Here is a 27,257-nt window from a genome sequence, read left to right as displayed (position 1 = left end):
AAACCAAACATGGATCAGTAATCTATCACTGCTAGTAATTTACATAGAAACTCAATACTTAAAACTATATAAAATTCTAGCAAGATTAACATCTACCCCTCTCGCTAATGAATATTTTAGAAAAGCATAAGTGTATATGCCATAATTTAACATTCTTCAGTAATGTGAGCATCTGTGTGAGACAGACATGCAAAGACAGGCTTTACTTGAAACTCCACAGTAGCTAGAGAGAGATTATCTGCAATTCTAGTCTTAAATGTATCAGTTACCAGCATCTTCAGAGAAGAATCAATGCATAACAAAGACGAATTTGTTCTAAGCGCTGACAATAAATAGCCGATGGTTCAATTAGTGAAAAAAGTGATGCATTCTTTCCATCATTTCACTAAACATTTAAATATGCCAGAAAACTGCCAGGACCCTCGAGCATGTGATTCATTTCTGGTTTCCTCTGGCTGTGTCTTAGAAAATTATCCAAGACCACATGGAAAGAAGATGTAAACTGAGCACTAAAATATGATGTAAGAGAAATTAAACTCACTTAGGCTAACTAGAGCAGGTCTCATAGCATTCTTTGCACTGATTCTCACACCTGCAAGAATAAAACCACTCATATTTACTGTAGTAAAAACCATAACTGACAATGCAGAGAATCTATTTTAGAGTCTGAATGTGCTTCCAGATCAAAGTGAAAGTGAAAATAACCTGAAAACAAGTGTAGTGTCTTACTAGATCCTCATGACCTGTACATGTGCCCAAAAACGTATCTTCCTCTTATCCTGGTCTGGTTTCTCTTTTAACCTCACATAAAACACACTGCAGTACTGCCTCAAAGTATCATGAGACTTTCTTTAAAAAGTACTGGTTGAGATTATGTATTTTTGTGGTGAAAGTATTTCTGAGAAATGCACACAGTAACATACCATCCTGTACTTTAAACCTGCTCACTTTGCATGGGTATTTTTTTGTCACTCTAGAGATTGAAAAGGAGAGGAAAAAAAAAAAAAACAGCACAAAGCAACTGGGAGGAATTTTACAATCATTTAGGGAAAATACTCTTGTGTAGTTAAGTTTCAGAGGAAAAAATAATAAAACTTGTTTCTGCACTAGCCTGAGTTTAGTTAGTTCCTAAGTGTTTGGAGAAGGAAGTGATCCTTTCTAAAGCAAAGAAACAATGATAGAGACACGCATCATCAATGTACTGAAGAAACTACATGCTTATTTGTCTCACATTCTTCTACAGCTCTGTAATAAAAAGTACAGAGCGCTCTGCAGAATAAGAATTAAGAATCATTTATGGATAAACTGATCCCTGCTCCCTGGGAGCTCTCTAGTGGCAGGCTCCTGTCAGAGAAGGGAGACTAAGGCTAGCAGAGGGCTGCTGCAGAAAGACAACTAAAGGTGACATGAAAGTATCTCAGTGACACCTAATCAAGAACAAACAAATACATCCCAATTCAGACTTTTGCAAAGACGACACTGTTTATCAGAAATGCTGTTATTTCTATTCCACATGCTACTCTGAAATCTGGCTTCTGTCCTAAAAACTCATATAAGTATGGGTGTATCATTTCTGTCAAATCCTTGGGTTTGTTAAGATCAGCCTCCTTTTCTCCAAGCTTATTGCCCTCTACAACTTCCTGGGGAGGAAAAGGAGAGAAGGAAGGAGGTGCTCAGCTTCTCTCCCTGGAGACAGGATGCCTGTACATTGCTCAAAACCATGTTCAATCAAGTTCAGACTAGACACTAGGAAGAACTTACTGAATGGGCAGTCAAGACTCTGGAACAGACCTCTTGAAAATCCGGTTGATGGCCCCCTGATTGTCCATGTTTAAGAGGCATTTTGATAATGCTTTTAATGGTATGCTTTAAGTTCGGATCAGCCCTAATGTAGTCTGATAGTTGGATCCAATTTTTGTAGGTGCCTTTTACCTTAAAACTATTCTATATTTTGTTCTATATCTTAAAATTCAAAACAAATTCATTCATAGAGCTTGGTTAAGAAAAAGTTCAGCAGCAGTAATAACTGAGGATGCACCTCACACACTTGAGGAGTGCTGAAGTAGTTTTCAGAACACGTTGCATTCCATCACTTTTAAATAGCATGGATAACATTTTCTAAACTACTTTCCAACGACACTTGGTGCTTGAATCACTTTCTAGAAAAAAATGCACTGTTTCTTAAAGAAAGTCTCACCTATAATTTCTCTTGGTCTACTGTGGAAGTAGATGTATCTTCAAGATTACCTGAGTAATAACCGAAGTCTTTACCTGATACAAAACTATCTGCAAGTTCCCTGATAAAAGAGCAGCAGACAAACGGAAAAGTGAAGAAATATCTTTCCTAAGAGTACAAATAACACAGAAGACATTTAACACAGACCCTGCTGAAAAGACTAGTTTGGTAACTTGCGTCATTATTGCCACATCTCTGGATATCACTTTCATTTGGTGAACAGTATTCTTGACAAGTGCATAAAGCACATAATGAACATAACATTAGTGCTCAGACTTCAGTCATAATTGGCCGTGACATGTCCCAAAAATAAACCAAACACTTTTTTCATAAACTTAATTTAGAAAGATTTCAGCCCAATAAAGGTTATGGCCATCATAGTAAAAAACAAAACAAGAGTATAGTGGTAAATTCCAAAACGAAGAAAAGGGCTTTTACCTCACTTCTCACACATAGATATGCAAAATTCATTCCTCCTTACCCTTCAACACTAGGTAATGTTATATTGTGATTTATGAAAGGGTTCATACAGTTCAGAAAGCTCACTTTTTTTTTTTTTAAAATCTCACTTCACTTGCTCAAGTATTTTTCTCCAGGTAAGGAATACAATTAACTCATAGAAAGCTGAACTCAGAGAGACATCTTACCTTTATATGCTCCAAAACAGCTGTTGCAACATTTGTATGCAGATCAATGAGTCTCTTCTTTTCCAGAAGTTCTGGAAGAGAGCTGAAAAGATTAAATACAAACTAATCTGCTGAGTTGCAGCAATTAGTTGAATTGTGCATACTTGCTACAGAAAAATTATGGAATACAGTACAGTTTAACTAAAACATTTCAAAATATAGATCTAATGAATCCCAAATAAAGCAAAGTAATCCACACACTTTTTATCTTGATTAGTAAAAAAATACAAACAACGTGGGCAATTTAGTATTCCTAGCAAAAGCTCATGATCAACAACAGGTATTTGCCCTTCTTACCTAAACAAATCATATATTAAAATTATGGTTTACATAATCAACATTTAGTTCATTTTTGATACAGATTAAAGTTTCAGTATCTGTCAAATTACTGCAAAAGAACATCAAATAATGTCAAAGAATCAAAGAATTATCAAATAATATGCTAACTAATGGAATGAAAAACAGATTCACGATTAGGAACAAGTCTAACTCTCAGATTTTTAGTGTCATTCAAAAAGTTAGGTAACCAGGAGCAGGAAAGTAAGCTTCCCATACAGCGTTCTTAAGAAGGAACTATAATTTGGCAAGAGATGTCACAGTAACTACATGACACAAAATGTAATCAGTTCCACTGTACAAAGCAAGGAGTTGCTTTGGGAAGTGGACTTCTTTAACTTTCTTCTAAGGAAGGAATGCAGAGATAGTTGATGCTTTTGTGGTGAAAGAATGCAAGCAAATCTATGATGCACTTTTGTTACTCAGCATTGCTGCTGATGAAACATTTCAAGGGCCTGTGGCAGGTGGCTTGAAACCAGATGATCTTTGTGAGGTCCTTTTCAACCCAGGCCATTTTATGATTCTACGTTTAGAGCGCTATCAAACACACGCTGTTGAAGTGGCATGCAGAAGACCTTGTGGAGGACGTGCTGTCTTGAATCAGAATAATGCAGCATCTATGTTTTATTAATGAGCTGAATAGTCTTTTTTAAAAAATATTTATTTAAAAGGATATTAAGAATGAAAGAATTAAAAATAGTTCCCAACCAATTAAAAAATTATGCAATATTGACTACTTACCTAACAGCTGAAGTAAGCTTAGCCGTATTGTCAGAAAGCATGCTTATTGCTCCTTCATCCTCCCCTTCTATGCCCTAGTTTTTGCACAATGGTTTGTAAAGAAAAATGAAAATAATCATGAGTATGAAGATGATACACAGAAATACAGTCAGTGCATTTTGGACCAATTTTCTCATAGTGATATTAATGTCTGGACTGTGTTTTACAATAAAGGAAATTATGTAAATTTAATGCCAATACATGCAAGAAGTTGAACCTTCTAATGAATTATGGCACTCCTAGTCCTACATCTAAGTTCACATTACACCTAAAACTCAGCATGCACTGACATTTTTGGTTGTTGGCTAGCAGAGGGGGCTAGGAAATATGTAAGTCCTATTAGTCTTCAAATGAAAAGCATGAGGTCAGCCGTACCATTATACTTTTAAGTCTTTTGACTTCATCTTCTTGGGCTCTGTAGGATTCCAGTTCTTGTTGGACAGATTCAGCTACCTCTGGAAAAGGACTAATGTAATACTCTGCATTAGGCTCAGTTAAGATCCTCAAATCATTTCAAGAACATTCTATAATCAAGGTGATGTTGAAAACGTATTTCAGAAATACCAATACATTAATATTACCAAATATGTGAAAATAATGATGTTTTATGTTTGACTTTCTAAGCAATTACTGAAAGCAGTAACTACATACATGTATTCTGATAAACGGTTTTGTGCTCCGTAACAAAAAGCAAATACAATGAATGATGGAATGAATATGGACAATGATCCTTCCATTAAAAAAAAGTCTGTCCAAAGAAACTTAAAAATAGAATTATAACAACATGAAAGAATACTCAGAATTTATATTCACCTCATTATTTTTATTTATCTTAAAATTCACGAAAGGAAGTAATTTTACATATAGAGAATTCTCCCTTTAAAATTTAAAGCCTAGCAAAACACACAGGACAAGCCATATTAATCACATTCTTTCTTTAAAAGCAATAACCTTTAAATAAATAAATAAATAACAGCAATAAAAGGCAGACAGAACTTTGTAAAGGTATTTCTTATCTGAATAAGAGTGAAGACTGCATACATTCATTTTTCTTTTTGCGCTTCCTAACTAAGGACAGTTATGTCTGTACTCCAATTCTGCTGTTTGTGCAGGTAAAATCAGATTTAAATAGCTAAGACTATTACAAAAAGTAAAAAAAAAAATAAAATTGAAACCTACCACACAACTCCCAAGCACACGCTCCAATTTGTGAGCCTCATCTGTAGTATTTAATCATATGTCATCACAGTCAAGCAAAACTAAGGAAATCCTACCATAAGATCCGATCAAGCAAATATCACATCACTTTTGTATCTAATACAGCTTACCTGCCCTTATGCTTCTGCCAAAATTTATCAGATGCAGTTAAATCATAGGATTTCTTATTTTTTTTCTTAGGTCTAGCACCTGCTGGAGTACCTTCTGCTCCTGTTGATTCTTCCAAGTTAACTCTATTCAAATGGAAATCCTGAGGGAAAAAGAAAAGAAATGTTATGTAAATATTTGACATTTAATCATTTAATTTATCATTTAATCAGCCTTCTATATTCAGACAATTATCTTCAAGAATTTTTTTTTTTTTTTTAACTGGAAAAGCTACTCACACAGCATTAAATTAAAATTTCCCAAGATGACAGTCAACAGTTTGGTAATAATGACTGTAATGCAAGACCTCCAAAATTAGCTGCACTTCTGAAAAACTCTCAAATCTTCTTAAAATGAAATGACAGGAATAATGTTTCCCATACAGAAAATAGGTTATTTGGTAATAACTAAGCTCTAAATACTCAGGTCGAAACCTTAAAGTAATGGAAATCTTCGTTGTAAACAAAAAAAGATTTCTAAGGTTGAATTCCACTTACACAATTGCAAAAAAAAAAAAAATTGCAGCAAATTTAACAGAGTTGCAAGGAAGCTCCCAACAATATCTTGTCAGCAGTACCTACTGGAAGGACTATTTATGTGAACATTCTTCACACATTCTTCTCTACTACACACACATGCAGATCTAAAATCTACATCTTTCAGGAAGATGACAGAGTTATGTTCACATACAATATTATCATTGCTTACTTCCCTGTGTGCTTTTTGTTCATTTTCCCCATTACTTTTGCCAATGACAGCTCTGTGCTTTCTGCAGCATAACCCCTAATTTTCAACACAAAGATGAGCAAGAACCCCACATGCCAACTTTATTCTAACCCCTCTGAAGTACATTTGCAATTTCACAGGTGATCTCTTGTAAAATAATGACTAAAGGAGTTAAAATATTGACTTCATTGGAAGTGTCAAGAATTTTTAAAAATATGTATTTTTTCCAGAAATAAAACTTGTTATTCTCACTGTAAGTGCAACTGTCAAATAAAAACCATTTAAAAATGTTTCTAGTTATCAGTTGGCACAGCTCACACTTCCAGAATTCCATTTCAAGCTATCCATGCCAGAATAGAAGAAAAACCAAGTCGCTTCCCAAAGGAAACACATGCAGCCCAATGAGCAGAAATCTCATGTTACACAGCATGAGGTTAAGGTTTCAGTAAAACTAGACTATTTTTAAGGTACATTTGTTCACTACAAAGTTAAGGGAAAAATAATCATTTAATTGAAAACTCAGCTGTAATTTTTAATGGAGATCTATGTTTTGGCTCAATTTAACTCACCGGTGACCCAAGTTTCCATGTTAGGTTTGGCATTTACAAGTTTTACCAAAATGGTTCTTATTGATTCCAGTCCTCCTCATTTGACCTCCACATTCTGTCTTTAAAAAGCCTTCTATCTGTACCTCCCACTTTTCTGTAACCACTCCCAAAGGGTATTTTAGTCCGAAACGTGGATCTCTGCACAGATGTCTGTTTACATGCAGAAACACCACCGTTATCATCTCAAAGGACACAGAACTCCACTTTGTGGCTCAGTTAGCACTTAGTTCAACACTTCACAGAACTTGTGGGATATTTTAACCAAGAGCTTCAAACGTGAAGATAAAATGTACATAATTAACATCCTGGTAATACTTCCAGTTACAATTCATGGCCTTCTGAGAGGCTACACGGTCATTTAATAAAATACTATGCTCCATTAGTGAAGAATCTGTCATGATTGCCTTCAATGGGAATAACTCAACCGGTTTTGAAATTAATTTTTGTTTTGCCTTGACATGGAATCACAGGCCACTTGATAATAATTTCATTAAAGAAATACGTTATCTTGTCAACTCAGTCAAAAAAGAGAAGCAGCACACAATACTTACAGGTTCTTCCAGAAACTTATGTTGAACAGATAAACATTCAATGATTCTCAGACCATTCTTGTCATGTTATTTCAGTACCTCTCCGTATCTGTAAGCACTCAGTTTTCACTACATCTTTAATACCTGACCTCTTGATGGACCAAGGTCCAACCCAATGCGTTCTCAGGCCACCAGACAACTTTCTCTAGCCAGCAGCTGATGAGGAGGCACATGGAGGTGGCAGATATTTACTAGCCAGTCACTGAGCATTTGCTCTTCAATGGCTTGCAGGCAATGAGCAGAAATAAGTGCTGACTTTACGCAATAGCAATTCCCGATTCTTTCACTGACTCTCAAAAGCAAACAGAAGAAATGCGATATTTCTAATTGAAAGTCTTCCGTGTTCAACAGCTATTGGAGAAAAACAGCACAAACCACCATTTTGATATCAGCTTGTCCTACAGAACGGCAAAAAACGTTCACTTGAAAGAAATCCCATCCTTTAGGTTAATAGGAAGGGACTGCTCACAAGGCATGAAGTATATAAAATAGAATTTAAAGGCACATACAAACAAATTACTGTATGTGCATAGGTGCACGCGTATATTTTACACCTTCCTCTAACAGCCTCAATAATAAAAGCAAATTATTCCTCAAAGCTATATACCAAAATGATTTGCATTACTAACTGTACAATCCAAAAAAGCCTCCAGAAAGTAATTATTGTTACTCATTTTTTGTATTATTAACGATGTAAATATGTATGAAATAGACAAATCCCAAATAAACAGTATTTGTTTTCATTCAAGTGCCTCATCGCTACTGGTTTTATACTCGAGGAAAAGGCTTAAAGGTGACCTTTGTTTTTAAAAAAATAAACCCATTTTACGTTTCTCACAGTAGGGTCATGTACCACTTGGCATGTTTATAGTGAGCGTCCACAACATCTTGTGGAGTAAAACAGACATGTTTTTGGAAATTCAAGCTAACACTAAAATCAGTTTTAAAACTCATTACAAATATTTTTCAAAAACGAACTGAATGTACAGAATTTGCAGTTAAAAAGCGATTATGAACTACTGAGGAATAATCTAGGTGTGCTGAGTTATGCATCTTATAATAATATCAAGATTTCAAATTTTTGACAGCTTTAGAAGTCACTGCTAAAGAAACCTTTTCAAACAATCCTCCAACCTTCCACCTACTTTCAAATAGAAGTAAAACAGATTTTGGGTTAGGAGAGAATCTGGTATTAAGTTTAATAACAAGCTGAGTGAAAAGATACTTTTGGTAACAAAATCAGATTTGTTCTTACCAGAACATCATGCACTAAAGCTTGGTATGTCCAAGTATGGTGTAGAGGAGTTGCTAAATCTATGTTTCTGTCAACAAGGACTAATAAGGGCCTTTGGAAGCTGAAAAGATGACACTTTATTAGTACTTCTTTAAATACGTTCAGAACATCCCAGTAACATCCTGAGCGATATCAGCCACCTTCTACATTGCATTTTAAGTTAAAAGCATAACTTCCTACTGAAGAATTCCACCAGCCTTCCCCAAAGCTTCTGGGACTGATCACTGCCAGTATTTTCTAACAAGTGAAAAAATACTAAGCAGACATCAGAACACCAAAGAATAACTAGCCTTTTAACTATTAACTAACACATACTTCCTCAAGTGGATACACATCTGAGTTTCAAACAAGCATTCAATATTGTAAGAACCTGAGTGGGTCACACTTGACCTTAATCCTATTATGTACTTCAAACTTAAAATCTGCCTCTCAACTCCCTTACTTTATTTTAACTCTTTGCTTGTATATCAAGTCTGTAAAGAAAAAAATACTACTTTCTGAAATTCTGCAACTACATCATTAACACAATTTTATGAGGGGAAAAAAAAAACAAACACCACCAAAATATCTTGGGTTAAGCCATATAAAAATTAACAGTGGAGACAGAAAGACAACTGGTGTCCCTAGCAAACATAAAACTTACAGTAAATGTGATGGCTACATTATTTGGACAGACAATTCCATGCTCTGGATAAGTATTTACATGCAGATACATAATCTCAAGAGCCTGTGCCATTTGGGAAAGCAAAATCAAGATCAGCCACCATTTAGCTGTTGGAGGTTCTCATAACTCCTTTATGTTGCAGCTTGATTTCTCTCAGGGTAATAACGCTATCCTAACAGGAAAGCACGCTACCCTCCTGAAGGAAGTTCACTGGTTACAATTTCCATAAAAATTAAGTTCCCATAAAAATAAAGGAACTAATTTCACAGCAATGCTCTCTCTCCTAAAGGCTTTCAATCCCATTTTGTTTTGTCCCACAACCTTCGTGGCTTTTTTTTTTTTTTTTTTTTTTTTTAAAATCAAGCTCTGCACAGAATGAGATAAAAATCTGTAATATCCACATAATAAAAAAAATAAACTGGGTATTTTTGTTTCCAGTTAGGAGACTATAACCTCTGCCTTCAGCTACAGTTTTCCTAATAGATCTCCTCACCTTTTTAGTACAGCGTAAACTACCATAACGTGCTTTTGTAAGGCAGCCAGTGAAGTATTCAACTAACTGGAGGCAAAGGGATGATGGAGAGGCTACTAAAAACAAATTTCAGACACATCCAAGCACCTGCAATACCTTTTCTCAACTCTCCTTTCCCCTCAAAGGATTCAAATGCACGACAGCTCTTAACTGTCTAATCATCCAACTTGCTTATGCAGCTCTCCTCTGGTAGATACAGAGATCAGCTGACATAATTACAACAGTTACTGCTCAGAAGTGAGAAAGTGGGTATTTCTTTCTTTTTAAAGACCTACAGGTTGATTAACAAATGCTCAGAAATGCAGCTGCATATAACTGCACTGCAATGTGACTATGATGAAAGGGCAAACAGAACTAACTGCCTGCTTCATTAAATAATTTCTGTCTCGCTGTCTCAGTCATGTAAGTTTCGACCCAATTATACTAAGAGATATGCAATCTTTGGAGTACAACTACTTTAGTACACAATTTGAACCTAATCCTTGTGGTTTTCACCATATAGTGGTGACCTACCCTAGTGAGATCTTACAGACAACTGAAATATAAACAATAAAAATATACAGTTATTACTAACACCTTACCTGAACTGGCCAGCTCCAAGAGTATCACCTGTAAAAAGACTGTTTCTGGCATCTCTTAGATTCTCTCTGAGCTTTTTATCTAATTTCTGCATGGAGAAAAATACAAAACAGTATTTAATGGACCAATGATCTCTTAACCTATTTATTTCCTCAACATTTAAATATCATGCTGGTTTTGCACTTCAATACTTCCTATAGGTAAGACATTTACGGTCAACTTCACATTAGATCTGCCCAAGAAATCTCTTCCCTGTTTTTTCTCCCTCCAGTTTTTATACCCAGACCCAAGAGTCTACAGAAGATATTTACTTTATACCCAGTAAAATTCCTCTTAGATAATAAGCATCCTCTCTTTAAATGTGTGAATAAAAAATACCAACACCCGCAGGGAACCAGAACATTAGCAGCAAACTGGCTTGTCAGATATTGCTGTAGTAAAGTGCTTCATTAAATGAAGAATATCCCTGATATGAACACATGCAGGCTGAACGCTTGGGTTTTACCAATGTTAAGGCTTTAGTGATGAAGAAAGCTATGAGAAATACAGAATGAAGCACAGTGACCCCTAGTGAAGATACTGCTGTAGCAACTTTCAGTTCTAATTTAATTTGGTAATTTCCTTCCTATTTGACCATCAAGATTACTTTAGCATAATAAAAATGTCTCACACCTATGGGGCGTTTCAATAAGACAAAGAAATTCCTATACAGACACAGGAAAATTGGTGCCAGACTGCAACTTTTTATAAAATTTATTTATAGGTTCATGGTTCTAATTTTAATGCCTGTCAGAAAACCTGCAAGAACTCCAAAGCACAAATGATCCCTCAGATTTAAGTTTCTCATAGTATTACGATTTCTAAATATGAGTTCCATGGAACTAAAATCGTAATGGAAGGCTGGTATATGTCCTTCCAGGTTTATTTTCCGCACTAAGAACAAGAGACAATGCCACTAAATCTCCATGCAGCAATGAAAAAAGCAAACAAGCTGTTAAGAAAAAATTTACAACAGCAACACTCTTAGAAAAATCATTTCTTACCACTGCCACCATTTCAGCTGCAGTTCCTCTTGAGCATCTGATTATAGGAATAGCTCCTAATAAGAGACAGATCAACTTCCACTAGTATTACAGTTTTAAGACTATAAGTCAGTGTACTTTGCAGAAAACAACTTTTTAGTAATAGTTTGAAAATAAAATTCTCCAGCAGTCAATCCTTATATTAAATTTTTCTCTTTAAATCTGAATCAAAAAATACTCCATAGCAGTATATTACCTGAAGTTTAACAAAACTAACTCTCATGCATGAATTTATGAAAAAGACAGCACATTCTAGAAAGACAGCTAGCATATCATGTATTGGTTAAACAAACTCTAATAGGAAAGCATTAAAACTTAGTTTCATAAGGTCAGAATTCACTTAAAAGCAATAACAAGTAATGTAGCAAGAATCACAAACTAATGTATCAGTAACATCTCAATACAGGAAATGTCATTTTCAAAGCACATTTTCCATGGAATTTCAGGTTTAAAAATCATTAGCTCTGCATCTCACATATAAATAGGAAATAATTCTTTTGTATGAGCATGACAACTTAAATCCCACAAGACTGCCCCAGAGAGATCCCACACATAGGAATACCATTTTGGATCCATTGATCACAGTGAGAACTTACAGTAGATGGCATCACTATAAAAAAATGCATGGGTTAAGCAACAACATAATTCATAGTAACGCAAATAAATTAAGTTTATCTTCGTATTCCAAGAAGTATTTTAATTAAACCCTTGCAAGGGTTGCATGATGTTTTTCTCCTTTTTTTGAGCTTAAAAAAATCCAAACTCCTAGCACTGCTGGCCTTCAGAACAAACTTGTATTTTCCGAAAAGGAAGAATCCAAAACTTTCAGTATTCCTCACCCATTGATACTGAAGACAAAATATGTCACATCTCACATGGCATAGCCTTTATTTTCTTCAGCAGTGACGTACAGGAATAATTCTACAAAGATCAATAATCCACTCAGCAAACCATTAAGGTATCTGTCATACGCCTACTTCTGCCTTAATTTGGCTATACAAAAATCACAAAATTTCTGTATCTCACTGACCATAGGTCTCTTCTAAAAGGAATGGAAAATACGCTAAAATTTGAAAACTTACCAAGTGTAACAAAAAAACAGAAGAGGCTATCAACAATAGTGTCCATTATCGTTTCCATTTCAGTGTCTGTAATATCTGGTCTGTTAATGGCTGAAACAGGAACAGAGTTAAATACAGGGTGAAAGAAAAAAGTTTATACCACATCAACACTAAGAAAGTGATCCTCTTACTTAACAGCCGTCAACTACCAACGGCCTTTATAGTATTACTTTTTCCTCTCCATTTTTTTTCCTTTTTTTTTTTTTTTTTAAAGTTAAAAACTGAGCTAAACTGATTATTGGTCACCGTGGAAAGCCCAATATCACAGCCTCTCCCCATTGCCTCCTTTCAGATTATCTTTGCATTATTAAAAATCCCTCTTACAGAATCACATTATGAAACAAGAATGGCCATCTATTTGGAAACCATTTTTCAAATTAACAAGCATTCAAACGGCATCAAACAGGATGTCAGGTACATACACTTCATAGAATTATTAGCCATTTACTCTCTCCTCTGCAGTCATAGAAAAACAGAACTCTGGCTATGAAAACCTTCTATGTAACTGAACTATGTTACCATGCTCTCTCTTTCATCACCACCAGATTTATACTGACTTTGCAGATTACACAACTAATTACAAAGTGGCAGTTTTCTGTTAGGGCTACCCTCTACAAAGAGTTCACTTCTTCATTGCCCATGCATTTCTTTTGCCTCCCTGGGTTAGACTGAGCTCACAGAGAGATGATCAGCTCAGTGCTCTACTGGAAAACTAATTACTTCTGTATAGGAGATTAGATTTCTGTTCCATCAGTGTTTGGAAATAGTCCACTTCTATACTGATTTAAACATAGTGTGAAACTGAAGCGGCAAATTTCAGCAACCCAAGAGAGAAAAAACAAATCGCACAAACTGACAGGTGCAAACGTTTTCAGTCATTTCAATTCAAATTCTGTTAGCTAATAGAAATCTCATGAGGCACGGTCAATAATCTTTATATATACACACAAACACAATGCAAAACAATTATTGCTAAAGTTATTAACAACTGGTTTTAGTTTAAAGTAATAAAAAGACCATTTTTCAAAAAAACAAACAAACAAAACAAAACCACCCTAATTCCCTGACACTGATATAAGTTCCCAGGAAGGCCAAACTCAGTACAATGGATCCAGATTCCAAGAAAGACCTTGGATACTGGACAAAAGATCCTCACTGCTAAATGTTAACTGTACAGAGACTTCTCATCTCTCTACCCAGTCACTAGTGAGTACTCTGTGCAGCCAAATAAAGGAATAATTGTGTGGCACTTGTGTAGATGTTGTGACTACAGTAACATAATGAGGAGCTACTGCTAAAATAAGTGCTGTGTTGCCTGACTCACACGCATCTTCTGCTTCCCTTGCACTGGATTTGCAGATAACACAAATGAGTCGCTATCTTTTACTGAATGAGTCAACCAAAAGAACAGAATACTCTGCAACTCCAAAGTTACTGGTTTTGATATAAGAGAGAGAAGAGGGAAGCTGCAATATGGGCAGCAAGACAACTCATCCTGTAGTAATGAGCCACCTGAGCAGATAGCAATGCAGGTAGAGCGACAGTCACTGTGCTAGTTTAGCACACTGAATGGCTCAGAGGAGTACAAAAGTGAAAGAAGGGAGGAAAATCGTATGGATGACAACGACAACAAGTAGCATGTGTTGTCTACTTAGGCTGCTGCAGTTAACACCTACAGAGGTAAGTGATTCAGGGCATCCTCACTGTTTTTGGAGTAGGGTCCAACAGAAACCATATGATAAGACAGCAAGAACATTTCCATGAGACTGACTTCACTTTCAACTCATAGACTTCACAAAGAAGCGGACAAAAGTAAATGGGTCCACATGGTCACAGAAGCCATCACCTTTTATTTTCAGTAATGTTTTTCCCAAAATCTTCCCTGTGCTACTCCAGTCCCTGATCCTAAGCACATTCCCAGCATACTCCCACATGCTTGGATGCATGTTCTCGTGTGCTGACCAAGAAAAGCAGGTACTGACTGGTCACTGTTTAGACGATACATAAAACTCTTATCAATTGAAGTTATTTTTCTCGCTTTGCATTACCTACAGTAACTTTCTAGCTGACCATTCGCAAAAAAAACCAAAATATTTAATTAAGAACTGCATGTAGGACTGCAACTGAACACTGGTGTCTAAACAAAGCAGCCACCCACTGTGCCTACCTACAAGTGTAAGTGAAAACACTTTTTCCTGTACTGTCACACGTACAAAAAAAAAAAAAAACAACCTCGTCCGAGGTGCAGTTTTAGTTTCCTGAATTTGTCATTTAAGAAAACAATTATTTTCAATATTACAGTAGCTTTGCAGTAGAGATGCCTAAACTAAGATGTATGAACTGCTTACTTCATATTAAACTATACATCTGACAGATTATCCTAAAGTCTGATTGTATCAACATAAAATAAAAATCATTGTTAGATGTTAACTGTAACTTCAAAAGTAAACTTCAACTTTAAAATATCTTTTATACAAAGAAATCTTACTTACCACGATATGAAACAAGCTCTTTGTTTTGGTTACACAATACAAACATATCATCTTCTAAAGTAATAAAATTAAGATATTGATCAAACACCTAAAAATAAAGGAAGAATGGTCAGAACAGTCCAGAGTGAAGTACAGAAACACCAGTAATTTGCTGCTACTTATTTTTGGACTGGATGCACACAGTGAGTTAGTGAGATCAGAAACATTCTGCAACTACTGCATTTCCACTCTTTCAGTACAACAGTCACGCACTTGGGCTTCGGACTAAGATGAAACATAACACTAAACTGGATTAATGAGATGGCTGCAGACACTTTTCCTCAAGTAAATCCATGTCTGTCATCAAACCTAACTAAACTTTTATTTTGCTCACATTTCAGTCAGGAAAGCTGTCTGTGGCACAGAAGCAGTTACTTAAGACTGCAATACTTGTAACAGTATTATGCTGTACAACACAGACTGGAGCATTTTCTTACCTTAGCCACTTGAGCTACAGCATTAGCACCTATGGCAGCATTGGCAATATCTTCCAGTTTGCTTCTTGAAATGGCGGAAATAAAGTTTAAATAATAACATTCATAAAGCTGGTTTCGAAGATCCTAAAAGAAAGCCAAACCACAATCTTTTTGCCTGAATAAGTACTAACACATACATTAATTATTAAAAAATACACAACCTTTTACTATGTGATCTTCCAATTATCCATAGTCAATTTTTCTGAAGTGCTTGGCCATCTAAACATACAGCCCTGCATGAAGTGTTTTGACTACACAGCTTGATAGAATCTAACAGAGAACTGAAAAAAAAAAAAAAAAAAAAAGAGGAAATAACATTTAAGATACCAGATAGCAGCTACTATTCCACATATTTCCAGCGACAACAACTATGTTTACCTTCCATCTGTTTCTCTCACAGAAAGTAAGCAGCTGAGTCCAGCCCCTGTCTCAAAGCAGAGTCAAACAGGAGGTGGCTCACCACTGTGGCGAGTTTCGAATGTCTCCAACAAAGACAACTCCATGCAGTCCCTGATCAAACCGTCTGCCTGCATTTCAGCCTGTGCCTGTTGACTCTCATCTTTTTACTCCCCAGACAGAAGACATATTTACACTTTTACTTTCTGGGAAACAGCTTTACACGTAAAAAATTTGGATAATATTTCACACACAGTGGCATGCTGACACAGGTAAAATGGAAGCAAAACAGATACGCACAAGAACTACACATACAGAAGTCATGCTGACATCAATGCAGAACTATCTCACACTACTCCTGCTGCGTCCACTCATCTTAAATATTAATTATGCAAGTTACCTGGCACATTCTGTCAATATTTTCTTCTGTTGGCATTACAAAGTAGACAGCAGGAACATCTGGAATAGGATCCCGATCTGAGTGCAAAAGCCTGAAAAGAAAATAAAAACGCCATCTCCGCTGTATCCCTCTTTTCATTTATATAAAATTATAAATGCTAATTCAATTATTTACGCAGATACAAATCTAATTTTCCAGAACGCGTTCTTATATTTGGTCAGATTTTAGCACAAACAAAACATGAAAAAATAGCAAAATTGTATCTGTATAATTTTTGATAGCTGAATGTGTCAACAGAGTTCTCTGAAGTTTATTTGAAGCTTAAGAAAAGCTTCAGAAATCTTAAAAAACAGATGATTCTGTGGTAAAATACTGCACCCGTGAACTCCGTACGTGAGAAACCCTTTAAAATAACACTTAAAGCTCCTTATCACAGACAGAAGACAAAGTCTGTGTGTAAAAACACAAGCAAAAATCATGCATTGCCTCATGTAAACAGTTTGTGCCAAAATAATTTTAAAATATATAAAAGGATATGGGCATTTGTCCCGGCATTCTCAAAAATCTTTACTAGATTTCTCATTACTTTTCTGAGCAAAGGCCTCCTCTATACAATAGGAAATCCTACTGAACACTAAATAATTCTTATTTTAGCAGTTACTCATTGAATAAGTTCCTTTTTTTTTGTTTGTTCACGATTTCAGGGAAATATTAGATAAAGTCATTTAAAGAAGAAAAAAATCTCTTTTGAAGAAGTACTTACAGATGCAAAGTGATCCCCATATCTCTCAGCTCTTTCACTGACAGCAAAGGTGAGATGATATCTTGGCCAAATCTGTCATAAATGAGAACCTGAAATAGATATACATTTTTTCATTATTATTTTTTTAAGCAATAAACTGTGGATACAGCAGTTTAGGCTTAAGGAACTACTGTCCTAACCTTAAGAATGATAAACATGTACCAATTTATTACTTTGTAGTAGGTTTCCATTTGTGGAAAAAAAAAAAAGAAAAGAAAAAACCCACTAAGAAACTATGATAAAGTAGAAAAAAACCATCATTTTCCTCTGAAAAAAAATGGAAGTCAAACAAGAATCTGTTGTCAGAACTTGGTCACTATAAATACAGCATTTCTCTGACTACGTGTGGGGGGAAACAGTGGGAGAAGCACAGAACGAGAAAGACATTAATGAAAAGAGAAAACAATATATGCTTTCAAGTAGCACTAATTTTTCACAAGTGACAAGTTATTTACTTTTTTTTAAGTTAATGAGGGCAGCTTGAACTCAGCTTGTCTTAAACTTGAGGCTCCCAACAGTTCTCTCTTTTCCGCATGCTTCTTTTTTTTCCTGAGTGCACCCATAAGGTATCACGCAATCTCCTGCCACACATGAGGTATAAGCACCTTTCAAAAACACCCTCTTTAGTTGCTCATTAATATATTGCCTAAAGAACCAGTCACAGCATACTTAACTAGCCAATATGTCAAATGTCTTTTTCTCAGTAACTCTGATGTCTAGCTCTGTATTCATATCACACAGGAAAAAATATTCTGTGTAAGTTGCATACACAAGACAACATACATGAGTTCATGAGTTAGTTTAAATTTGATAATTTGAATTTTTTTTTTTTTTTTTTTTTTTTTTTTTTTTTTTTTTTAAACACTGTAAAATTCTCCTATTCCCATTCATGCAGTCCTTACCTTCCATACCGGCTCCCCTGTGCTGTTTTTAACAGGAGGAACATTGAAATTCAGCATACGTTTCAAAGCCACTGGAAAACAGGAGTAGAGCAATACTTTATCCTCTTTGCACTTTAACAACAGACATTAAACATGCTAGCAGGATTTTATATTCTGTTTGAGAAGAAAAACTTAAAAATTAAATGCAACAAATCACGTGTGCATTTTTCATGCAGCTTTTGATATATGGGCTATATTCTATCATATTTTGCCTTGAAACTAATTTCAGACTCTTCCTGAAAAGTGCATTTTGCAGCCTACGAGTTAATTTGCTTTATTATCATTCTGCTTCTTCCTACCTAATCAGAACACTATACACACAGTATGCCACTGTCATGGTTCTATGTTTTTTGGGTTTCAGTATTCCACATCAAAACATCACGTAGTGTACGGGGCACTTCTTTGACTGACTAAAACTGACACTATTTTTCAACATTTTGAGCTCTTGTAAGAAACTGCTGCATAAGGGAGCACAAAGGCACCCCTAATCTGCAACAGGAAAATTCTGTGAACACGTATCCATTTAACTTCAAATTCAATACACAAAACAAAGCCAATTTTTTCATCTACCTCCACTTTCTAACGGCTCATATGTAAGACCTTCCTCATTCACCTGATTAAACAATACACCATGTGCTTTGGCTAAAAGTAAAAATCTAATTGCATCAACATAAGCTTGTGGCTATCCTCTCAAAATCCAAAAACACAATTGTCATAGACCTTTGCAAAGAGAAAAAAAACTTTCAGACATCAGGGCTACACACTCCACTTTACTCATAAATAGAAGCAGTTAATAGAATCATTTGAATTGGAAGGGACCCTCAAAGGTCACCTAGTCCAAATCCCCAACAATGAAGAAGGGACACAAACAGCTCTCTATAAGGTTGCTCAGATCCCCTTCCAGTCTGACTTTGAGCATCTCCAGCATCCACTGCCTCTCTAGGCAACCCATTCCAGCACCTCACCACCCCTAGAGTAAAAAACTTCTTCCTTATAGCCAATTTAAATCTCCCCTTTCTTATTTTGAAACCCTTTTTCCCCTTGTCCATGCCACAACAGAACCTGCTAAAGAGTCTGTCCCATTCTTTCTTACAGCTCCCTTTACATACTGAAAAGCCACAATCAGGATCTGCCGAGCTTTCTCTTCTCCACACTGAACAGCCCCCCCCCAGCTCTCAGCCTGTCCTCATAGGAGAGATGTTCCACTCCTTAGACCACTTTCACCGCCCTCCTCTAGACACCCTCCAACAGATCCACACCTCTCCTGTACTGACTCCACATCAAGACACAGCACTCCAGGTGAGTTCTCACCAGTGCAGAGAGGAGGAGCAGGATCACCTCAGTTGATCTACTGATCATTGCTTCTTTTGATGTAGCTGAGCCCCACTTAACTGCAAGCAAACACTGCTGGACACCCTCAAGTTCTTTCTTTTTGGGCTATGCTCAATCCTTTTGTTCTTCAGTTTGTATTGGTAGCAGGGGCTGCCAGCACCAGGTGCAAGACACTGTAATTGACTGAACTCATGAGGTTCACCTGGGCTGACTACTTGAGCCTATCTAGGTAAAAATGAGTAACTTCTAACTCTCAGGCAGAAAACTGCTTGTGAGAGCACTATTGGGTAGCCAAGGCAGTAGGAACCCCAGGGGCTCTCAAGCCCACCCTCCTCAAGAAGGATCAACTGCCAAGCCAGGTCTTGTTCCTTGGGGGACCTAGCCAGGCCTTAAAACCCTCCAAGGAAGAAGATGCCATAGCCTCCTTTGGCAACCTGCACAGCATCTGACTTGTGGTAGAACAGATTTCCCTATATCCAATTCAAACATGTCTTGTTTCAGATTATGCCCACAGTCACCACAAAGAACCTGGCACTCTCCTCCCAGAGTCCTTCCCACATATTCCCCCTGAAGCCCTTACTGTAGGCAGGCTGAACCCCACTTTGGGAGCCTCCCTGGCTGAGGTGAGAGCTTTAACCCCGCCTATCTCAGTGGCCCTCTGCTGACCAACCTTCCTGTATTCGTGAGCACAGACAGAACACAGACTCAGGCATGCCTCAACCTGCAGGGATCAAGTAGATGGGTGGCTGTTCCCCTTCATCTGGCTGCACTCCGGAGAACAGGGTACTGTTGCACAGGGGCATGCTTGCTGCAGGCTCATGTGGATTTTGCAGGCTGCTGAGACTGGTAGTGATTGATAGGTTTCCCTAGAATCAAACCTTCTATGTTGCTTAATACTTTTTTTTTTTTTTTCTTTTTAAACCATGGAGCAATCTCAGAAACTGCTGCTTACAGACTGTTCCTGAATTCTTTATTCCCTTGCTGCCATGGCATCTTTCATTCCTTGCTCAGCTGTACAAACAATTTTGTATAAAGCTACGTGGTTATGCACTTTGGAACTACTACATTTGAAGCAACTTCCTTGTAGAGGTTACCGTTTAAGTTAAAACTCTGCTTCAGCTACCTACAAAAGAGCAACAATCAGACTACCAACATGTTGTGACCATCATAAAACCTACAGATGTGCTGGCTGCTTATCTTTTCCGTTCTTGCTCTTCCACTTCATGCTGAATACTCTGTGTGGGGCAAGGATTGGGTTTTTACAGTGGGGTACAGTGATACACTCTGGTTATAGAGCAGGGCCACAGCAGAACAGAAACAGGCACATACAACGGCATACGTACTACACAAAGTGTCTTCATCCTGCTGAACACCTCTTACTTGTTTCCATCTACCTCCTTGCAAGTGACTGCCCCAATAGGAGATAACATGTGTATGAACGTTGGTTGAAAAAGGGTGAGGTCAAGTGAGAGATAAAAGAATAAAGTTGCAGGGAATAAAGGCTCAATGACAAGGGGCTTTATCAAAAAGGTGTAAGTATGTGAAAAAGTACTGTAAAAGAACATGAATCAGTTCCATCAGTGGTAGATGGACACTATAGTGAGATCAGAGAACGTATAATTATGGTACAGAAAAGCTGGAAAAATATTAAGTTCAAAAAGGACTTAGCAAAAAGGATGAGACTTTTAAGCAGGTGATCTTATGTATCTTATGTTAAATGAATGCACCCAGAATCCTCTAAGCAGCGGTCAAGGGGGAGGAGATGACAAGACTACAATCCAAACTACAGACAAAAACCTGCAAAGTACGCAGGAACACAGGGCTGATGCACTCTACGTTTTAGGGGTACGTTCACATGGATAGCCATCCACTTGCACCACAGAGCAGCAGCAAGAGGGAGATGAAGGAGCCAATTATGAACTCAATAGTGCACAAGCAGGGACTGAGTAACCAACCCTTTTACCCACAGAATATCTCCCACAGGGAGCCTGAGTTGGTAATTATAAATAAATAATGAATTTCCTAAAGGTCAGTAAGCACTCCAGGACCTCAGTATCATCCTAACAGGGGCAACAAAGCAGTTGTTTTATTTTTCCACCTTAAAACGACGCTTCTGGCTGACCCTTCCCACAGCCAGAGAAGAAGCCGAACGAAGGGAAAGCACAGCCCACTCCCAGAGACGACCTCCGCTCCCTACCCGGCCCGTGCAGCCCCCCCCGGGGGTGATTTCCACATCGCAGCGGCATCTGCGGCCGCGTCCCTGGACGCCTGTGCTCCCCGGGCCCGGCAGGCCGGGCCCCTCGACAGGAGAGCCCCGGGCCCGTTACCGTACCCGCCGCCGCGGCGAGAGGGGCTGGGGATGTAGAAGGCCGCCGCCCGGTAGCCCAAACCGGCCACGGATCCCCAGGTGGATCGAGGCGGCACCGGGATGCCTCTATCTCACCCGAAGGAGCCGTCAGGAAAAGGGCGGGGAGGAAAGCAGGCTCCCAGAAAAGCCCCCAGCTACACCCTGAGGCCCACCGCGCTCCTTCCCCACTGCAGGCAGAACAGCGGCCGAGCCGAGCGACAGAAAACGCGGGACCTGCTCACCTGTCTGCTTCTCCCGGATGCTGGCCGCCATTTTGCCTCGCCGCCAGCCCGGCCGCAGCTTCCCGCCCACTGCCGCGCACGCAGCAGACCGGCGACGTGGCGGCCCAGCACAGGGGCGGGGCGGAGCCGTTTCTTTCCCGCCGTTGCCGGGCGGCTCGCGAGAGGCTGCTCGCGGCCTGCGCCCAGCAAGCACGAGTTGCACAGGGATGCTTTCAGCCTTAAGCCCGAATTTCAGGCAAGAGGCCGCACCTGTGTTTGCCCTACCCGCATGGTGCGTGCACAAACTACAACCGCGCAGCTGGGAGGCAATTAGGCAGCCAAGTAGAGACAGCAGCTGGCGAAGATGAAGATCAGCAATTAAACACCTTCTCTACGACTTAAGTTTGCACGTCTCTCCTTTGCATGCTCTTTGCAGTCTTCTGTAGGCACTATCCACCCAGCTGTTCTGTGCTTAGAGAAAGCATTGAGGAGGAATAGTTCCGTGCAGATAAAACTCTGACAAAGATAGGAGGGTTTATGTGCACGACTACGAGGGCTGCTTCAAAAGCAATGCCTCTTATTTTAGTACATTAGCCTACGATGTCAGAGATGATGCTGAGCACGGCAGGAGCTCTGACATGTCCATTATGTTGGCACCAGAGGCTTCTGACTTGGAAGAGCAGAAGCAAAGGCGTGTCATTGCATTTCTCCCTGCAGAAAGAACTGCAGCTGCTTTTCATCACTAGCAAAAATGCATAGCTGATAGTGGTGATTATGTTGAAAAATAGTGGTTTGGAGCAGAGAATTTGGTGTATCGAAGAGTGTTAATACTCTGAGTGTTAATAACTCAGCATGTGTAGCAGAAGCTAATGGAACTAGAAGAAAACAGCAATAACTCTTCTAGAACTAAAACCTATAGAACAAAAGCAAAGCAAAGAGTCACATTTAATACAACATGGTAATTTAACCCTTTATTGCACTTTCAAACATATACATGTCTCCCACAATTGTGTATTTCAACACTGATGCTACACCTGTCACTTATTGCTTGAAGCTGCAACACTTCAGGCACTGATTCTGCAGCTGACTGAGATGGAGTTTTAAGTATTTAGAAAACTCTAATTAATGGCATAATATTCTAGTAACAATAACTTTTAGACAGTTCACACAATACAAAATTAGGTTGTTTTCTTTTTTACAAACAATATTATTATGATTAGTTTTCCATACACACTAAGATACTTCAATTTTTTTCTTTTTTCTTTTTTAAACAATTACTCTAGGTTAAAAAAAAAAAAAAAATTAAAACCTGAGCTGTAAAATGCTTTACTACACAGTAAGAATCAATATAAACTCTAAAAGCGTATTTTGTAGCCTCCAGTCTCATCTGAATGAAGTTTTTGTAAAATTTTTGATGCTACTTTTAAAATGCATATGCATAATATGACTGAATTATCATAGAATCATGGAATAGAATCATAGCATGGCTTGGGTTGGAAGGGACTCTAAATACCATCCAGTGCCAACCCCCCTGCCATAGGCAAGGCTGCCACTCTCCAGAACAGGTTGCTCAAGGCTTTGAATGCCTCCAGGGATGGAGCATCCACACACTGTGCAACCTGTTCCAGTGATTCACCACTATCTAGTAAAAAAATATTCTAAAATTAATGACTCGAACACTCTGTTCGACATTTTAGTTTTACCTCCCAAATTTTTGAAATCTTCCAGCTGAGAACTGAACACATTAGTGAAAGTAAGTCTGAGCTTTAGACTTCAAGTAGAAACTGATATAAATTCCTTCTCATTTTGCAAAATATTTTGTTCACAAACTAATTTGAAATGCTAACAGCTTGTTTTAATTAAGCATCCTTTGCACGAGTCACTACATTTCTACATCTTGGTCTTCATATATTTAAAATATTTGTGTGGTTTTGACATTATATATACTTTATTAAGAGACCATACTAAAAACATGAGTACTAAGCTAGTATTGCTTACTAGAAAAAAAACAAAAGATCACCCTAGAAAATAGCTTATTTGATGCACAGATTCCAGAAGGAAATTTGGGGGATGGAGGAGGAAGTTTGATACAGAAACAGAGAAGTTCTTTGGCCAGTCAAACACAAGACAGAGGTCTGTAGTAGTTCACTTACAGCCCTGACAAATCCTACACAAGACGAAACTTCCTTAAAACTGAAATCACTAATACATAGATGTTTGTTCTTCTTCTGTTACAGAAATACTTACACTCCTAATTTCTAATGTGCCTCAGGTTAACATTTTTGTAAAATAAGGAAATAATAGTATTGCACTTCAGTGACCTACTTTACCAATTAAATTATGGTGGTCATCATAGCAAAAGCAATTGCTCCAGAAGTTTTCAAATAAGATAGACTTTTCTGTGTTTTCGTGAATTAGAAGTCAGCTTGTTCAATGGCATAATCTTAATAGAAACTTCAAGTAAATTTAAGATTGGCATCTATAGATGCATGCAGAAAAAGAACAGAAAAGGAAATTCTTCTCTGCAATAGAAATACATTAGAAATGCAATTTGAATAAAACTAGGATTTTATTAAAGTGTCTAGAGAGAGCAAATCACCTACAAGGAAGGGAAGACAACCTTAGATAAGCACACCAGTATTAGAAAATGAGAATAAGTTCCCAATCAGAAAAATGTTTGCATGCAATATTAAAGACTATTTTGAGAATTCTGTGTTTTGATATGGCGTTGTATGCTTCCTTAACATTGTATATGTAACTCAGGATTTCTCTCACAGCTGATAGGTTTGTTCTTTACATATTAAAAAAATAAAAGTATGAACTGATGAACTCAAAACTGATAAGCTATAAAAGGAGCCCTATTTTTAATCTTGGATGCATTTGAAGCCTGGTGTTCACATGAAATTACTATTTCTTCATCTACAGAAGGTTTTAAAACAGTTTATTTTATTTAGTTCCACTTTTTGTACTGCTTCCCCTCCTAATGCAGGTACCAACAGCAGTTAGCAACTGACTTTGAAGATTATCCACGTGCTGCTTGCAACAAGTTCAATACTTCCAGTCCAGAAAAATGCCATAACATTACAAAATATGTTGATTTCTAAATTAGACAAGGAAAAAAAATACTGCACTGAATACACTCATTTTTAAAGTAAAATATCCTATCTATAGGGGATTCGTTATGTTAAAAGAACAAAAAGAAGAATGAACCCAACACAAGCCCTCATTAAGCAAATCAATTTGCAACAGATTGCCTTACTTGTGCTGTTAACAGAGTATTCTGAAGCCAAGTAAGAATTTAGTGGCAATTTAGCATTCAGAAATCCAGAAAAAGTGACAAGCGTGGCATACTATTAGAGAAAAAAGATCATAAAAGAATGATTAAAAAACTTGGAATGTAAGTGATCCAAATGATATTCTCCGAGAGGTCATTTCCTTCAGATTCTGTATATAACATTTATGTTTCAGAACCAGGAAAGCATCAATAGTCCTGCCTTAATTTATAATATTCCCTAATTAAAACAAAAACATTTTTATGGTTACTTTTAAAATAGCTGAAAAAAATGAAAAACAAAAATGCCTGACCTAACCTTTGGCATAATTTATATAGACTGAAATGCAAAAATAAGTGGCATACTTTCATGGGGCTATATAAAAGAAAAAAAAAAGAAAAGAAATGCAGATGCTGTAGCAATTTAAGAAAGGTTTAAAAATACCCACATAATGTTAAATGAACTGCATAACATAAACACCCAGTCTTCAACCCTACAGTACACTCATACCATATTTAGTGAAAGCAACTGCCACTTACACAGGTCTTCAGTTGCAGTACATTGCCACATACTTGGTGTTCACTAATACAATTTATTAATGAGAGGAAAACAGTGATGAACCAGAACTTGAAACTGGATTTAGTTGTTTTTTGTTGTTGTTGTTTTTAAACTACCTATCAATTTATAATCAACTGTAAGTGTACTTTCTGGCCAAGACATTAAAAAAGAAAGCAATCCTGCAATACAGACATATCTATCTATATACATATATTGACTTACCTTTGCTAGGGATGCAATTTAAACGACCAAACTGACAGTAAAGAAAAATGAAATTCTGAAAAGAGGCCTGCATATATTAAAGATAAATTTTTTTAAACTTTTTTTTTCAGTTTCATAGCTCTAGCATCATTGTGTTACTACATAGAGATTTCATTACTAATTGCTTATGGCTTAATGTTATTTATACAAATACTGCAGAATTAAAACTTTTTACACAGTCTCTAAAAATGCATCTAAAATTGAAAAGGAAGAAGTGTTTAGAATAAAAGCTAGAGAAGCATCAGGCACTAATAACAGGCCTGATGGTAGACTACCTGCAATTCAAATAACTTCAGTGCATATTCATTTGAAAATACTGACTTCCGTGGAAGAAAATTCAACATCTTCTAATAAGCAAATTTTTTGTGTTTCATTTTGAAGGATCACTTATAGTTGCACTTTGGAGACCTACTTCAAGCTTCTAATAATATGTATAGTCACAACAGTAAAAGCTACCATACAGTAGCAGAATCAATAAGGTTGCAAATGCCAAAGATTTTGTTCAACAGCAGAAACTCAAGTTCAACCACATTTTCTTCCTGCTGCTTATTATTTTGCCTTGATCTTCTCTAAATTATGGTCACATTTTAATGCATTGAACGCAACAGCCTAAAGCCTAACTTCCATAGGTTTATAAGAATCAAAGCATAAATGAATCAACATGAAAGCAGTTAACTGAAAATACTAACACAGAACTAAAGCACTCAGTTTTACTCGAGACAAAGCTCTACAGCAGTTACCTTTAAAAAAAAAAAAACCAACAACTGCTTTGACTGAAAGAAAAGTGTGTGTATACAATCCATTTACTTTTAGGAAATTGCTAAAATGCTCCAGAATTTGGTAACATCCCATGTATGTCTAGAACAAAAATACCCACTCTAAATAAGACTGCCGGCTGGAAAAGCCAATTTCTAATTAAGGAGATGGTTGAAAAACAATAACACCCAAACCAACTGACTTGCATCTGAAAACAGTTTTCCATTTTACAAGATTAGTACTTCTTTCAGCATATCTTTGGAGGACAAATGGTAAAAGACAGCATACCATCAAAACATAAAGGCATCTTGCCAGCAGACACTCCCACAGAAAGCTGAAGTTTCCAATGATTGGTTTAGTAGCAA

At 37.2% G+C, this 27,257-nt stretch overlaps 1 protein-coding gene across 1 annotated transcript in view; it reads right to left on the bottom strand.

The window, feature by feature from the left end:
• SCFD1 (sec1 family domain containing 1) overlaps nt 1-22,097 on the bottom strand; it is a gene marked incomplete at both ends in the record, with an annotated part of 44,826 nt that extends 22,729 nt beyond the window's left edge. Inside the window, 14 exons of the mRNA XM_079537455.1 lie at nt 2,884-2,965; nt 4,000-4,073; nt 4,414-4,504; nt 5,367-5,506; nt 8,583-8,682; nt 10,399-10,484; nt 11,440-11,495; nt 12,561-12,650; nt 15,092-15,179; nt 15,568-15,690; nt 16,403-16,493; nt 17,166-17,254; nt 18,107-18,177; nt 22,067-22,097. Of these exons, the coding sequence (XP_079393581.1) occupies nt 2,884-2,965; nt 4,000-4,073; nt 4,414-4,504; nt 5,367-5,506; nt 8,583-8,682; nt 10,399-10,484; nt 11,440-11,495; nt 12,561-12,650; nt 15,092-15,179; nt 15,568-15,690; nt 16,403-16,493; nt 17,166-17,254; nt 18,107-18,177; nt 22,067-22,097 (1,212 nt within the window). The remainder of the gene's footprint in view (nt 1-2,883; nt 2,966-3,999; nt 4,074-4,413; nt 4,505-5,366; nt 5,507-8,582; nt 8,683-10,398; nt 10,485-11,439; nt 11,496-12,560; nt 12,651-15,091; nt 15,180-15,567; nt 15,691-16,402; nt 16,494-17,165; nt 17,255-18,106; nt 18,178-22,066) is intronic.
• Nucleotides 22,098-27,257: the final 5,160 nt, after the last annotated feature.

The sequence above is a fragment of the Tetrao urogallus genome (assembly GCF_951394365.1).
Source record: "Tetrao urogallus genome assembly, chromosome: 6".
In the NCBI taxonomy this organism is placed as follows: domain Eukaryota; kingdom Metazoa; phylum Chordata; class Aves; order Galliformes; family Phasianidae; genus Tetrao; species Tetrao urogallus.
The sequence above is the reverse complement of the archived record's forward strand: the minus strand, read 5'-3'. Positions and strand labels throughout refer to the sequence as shown.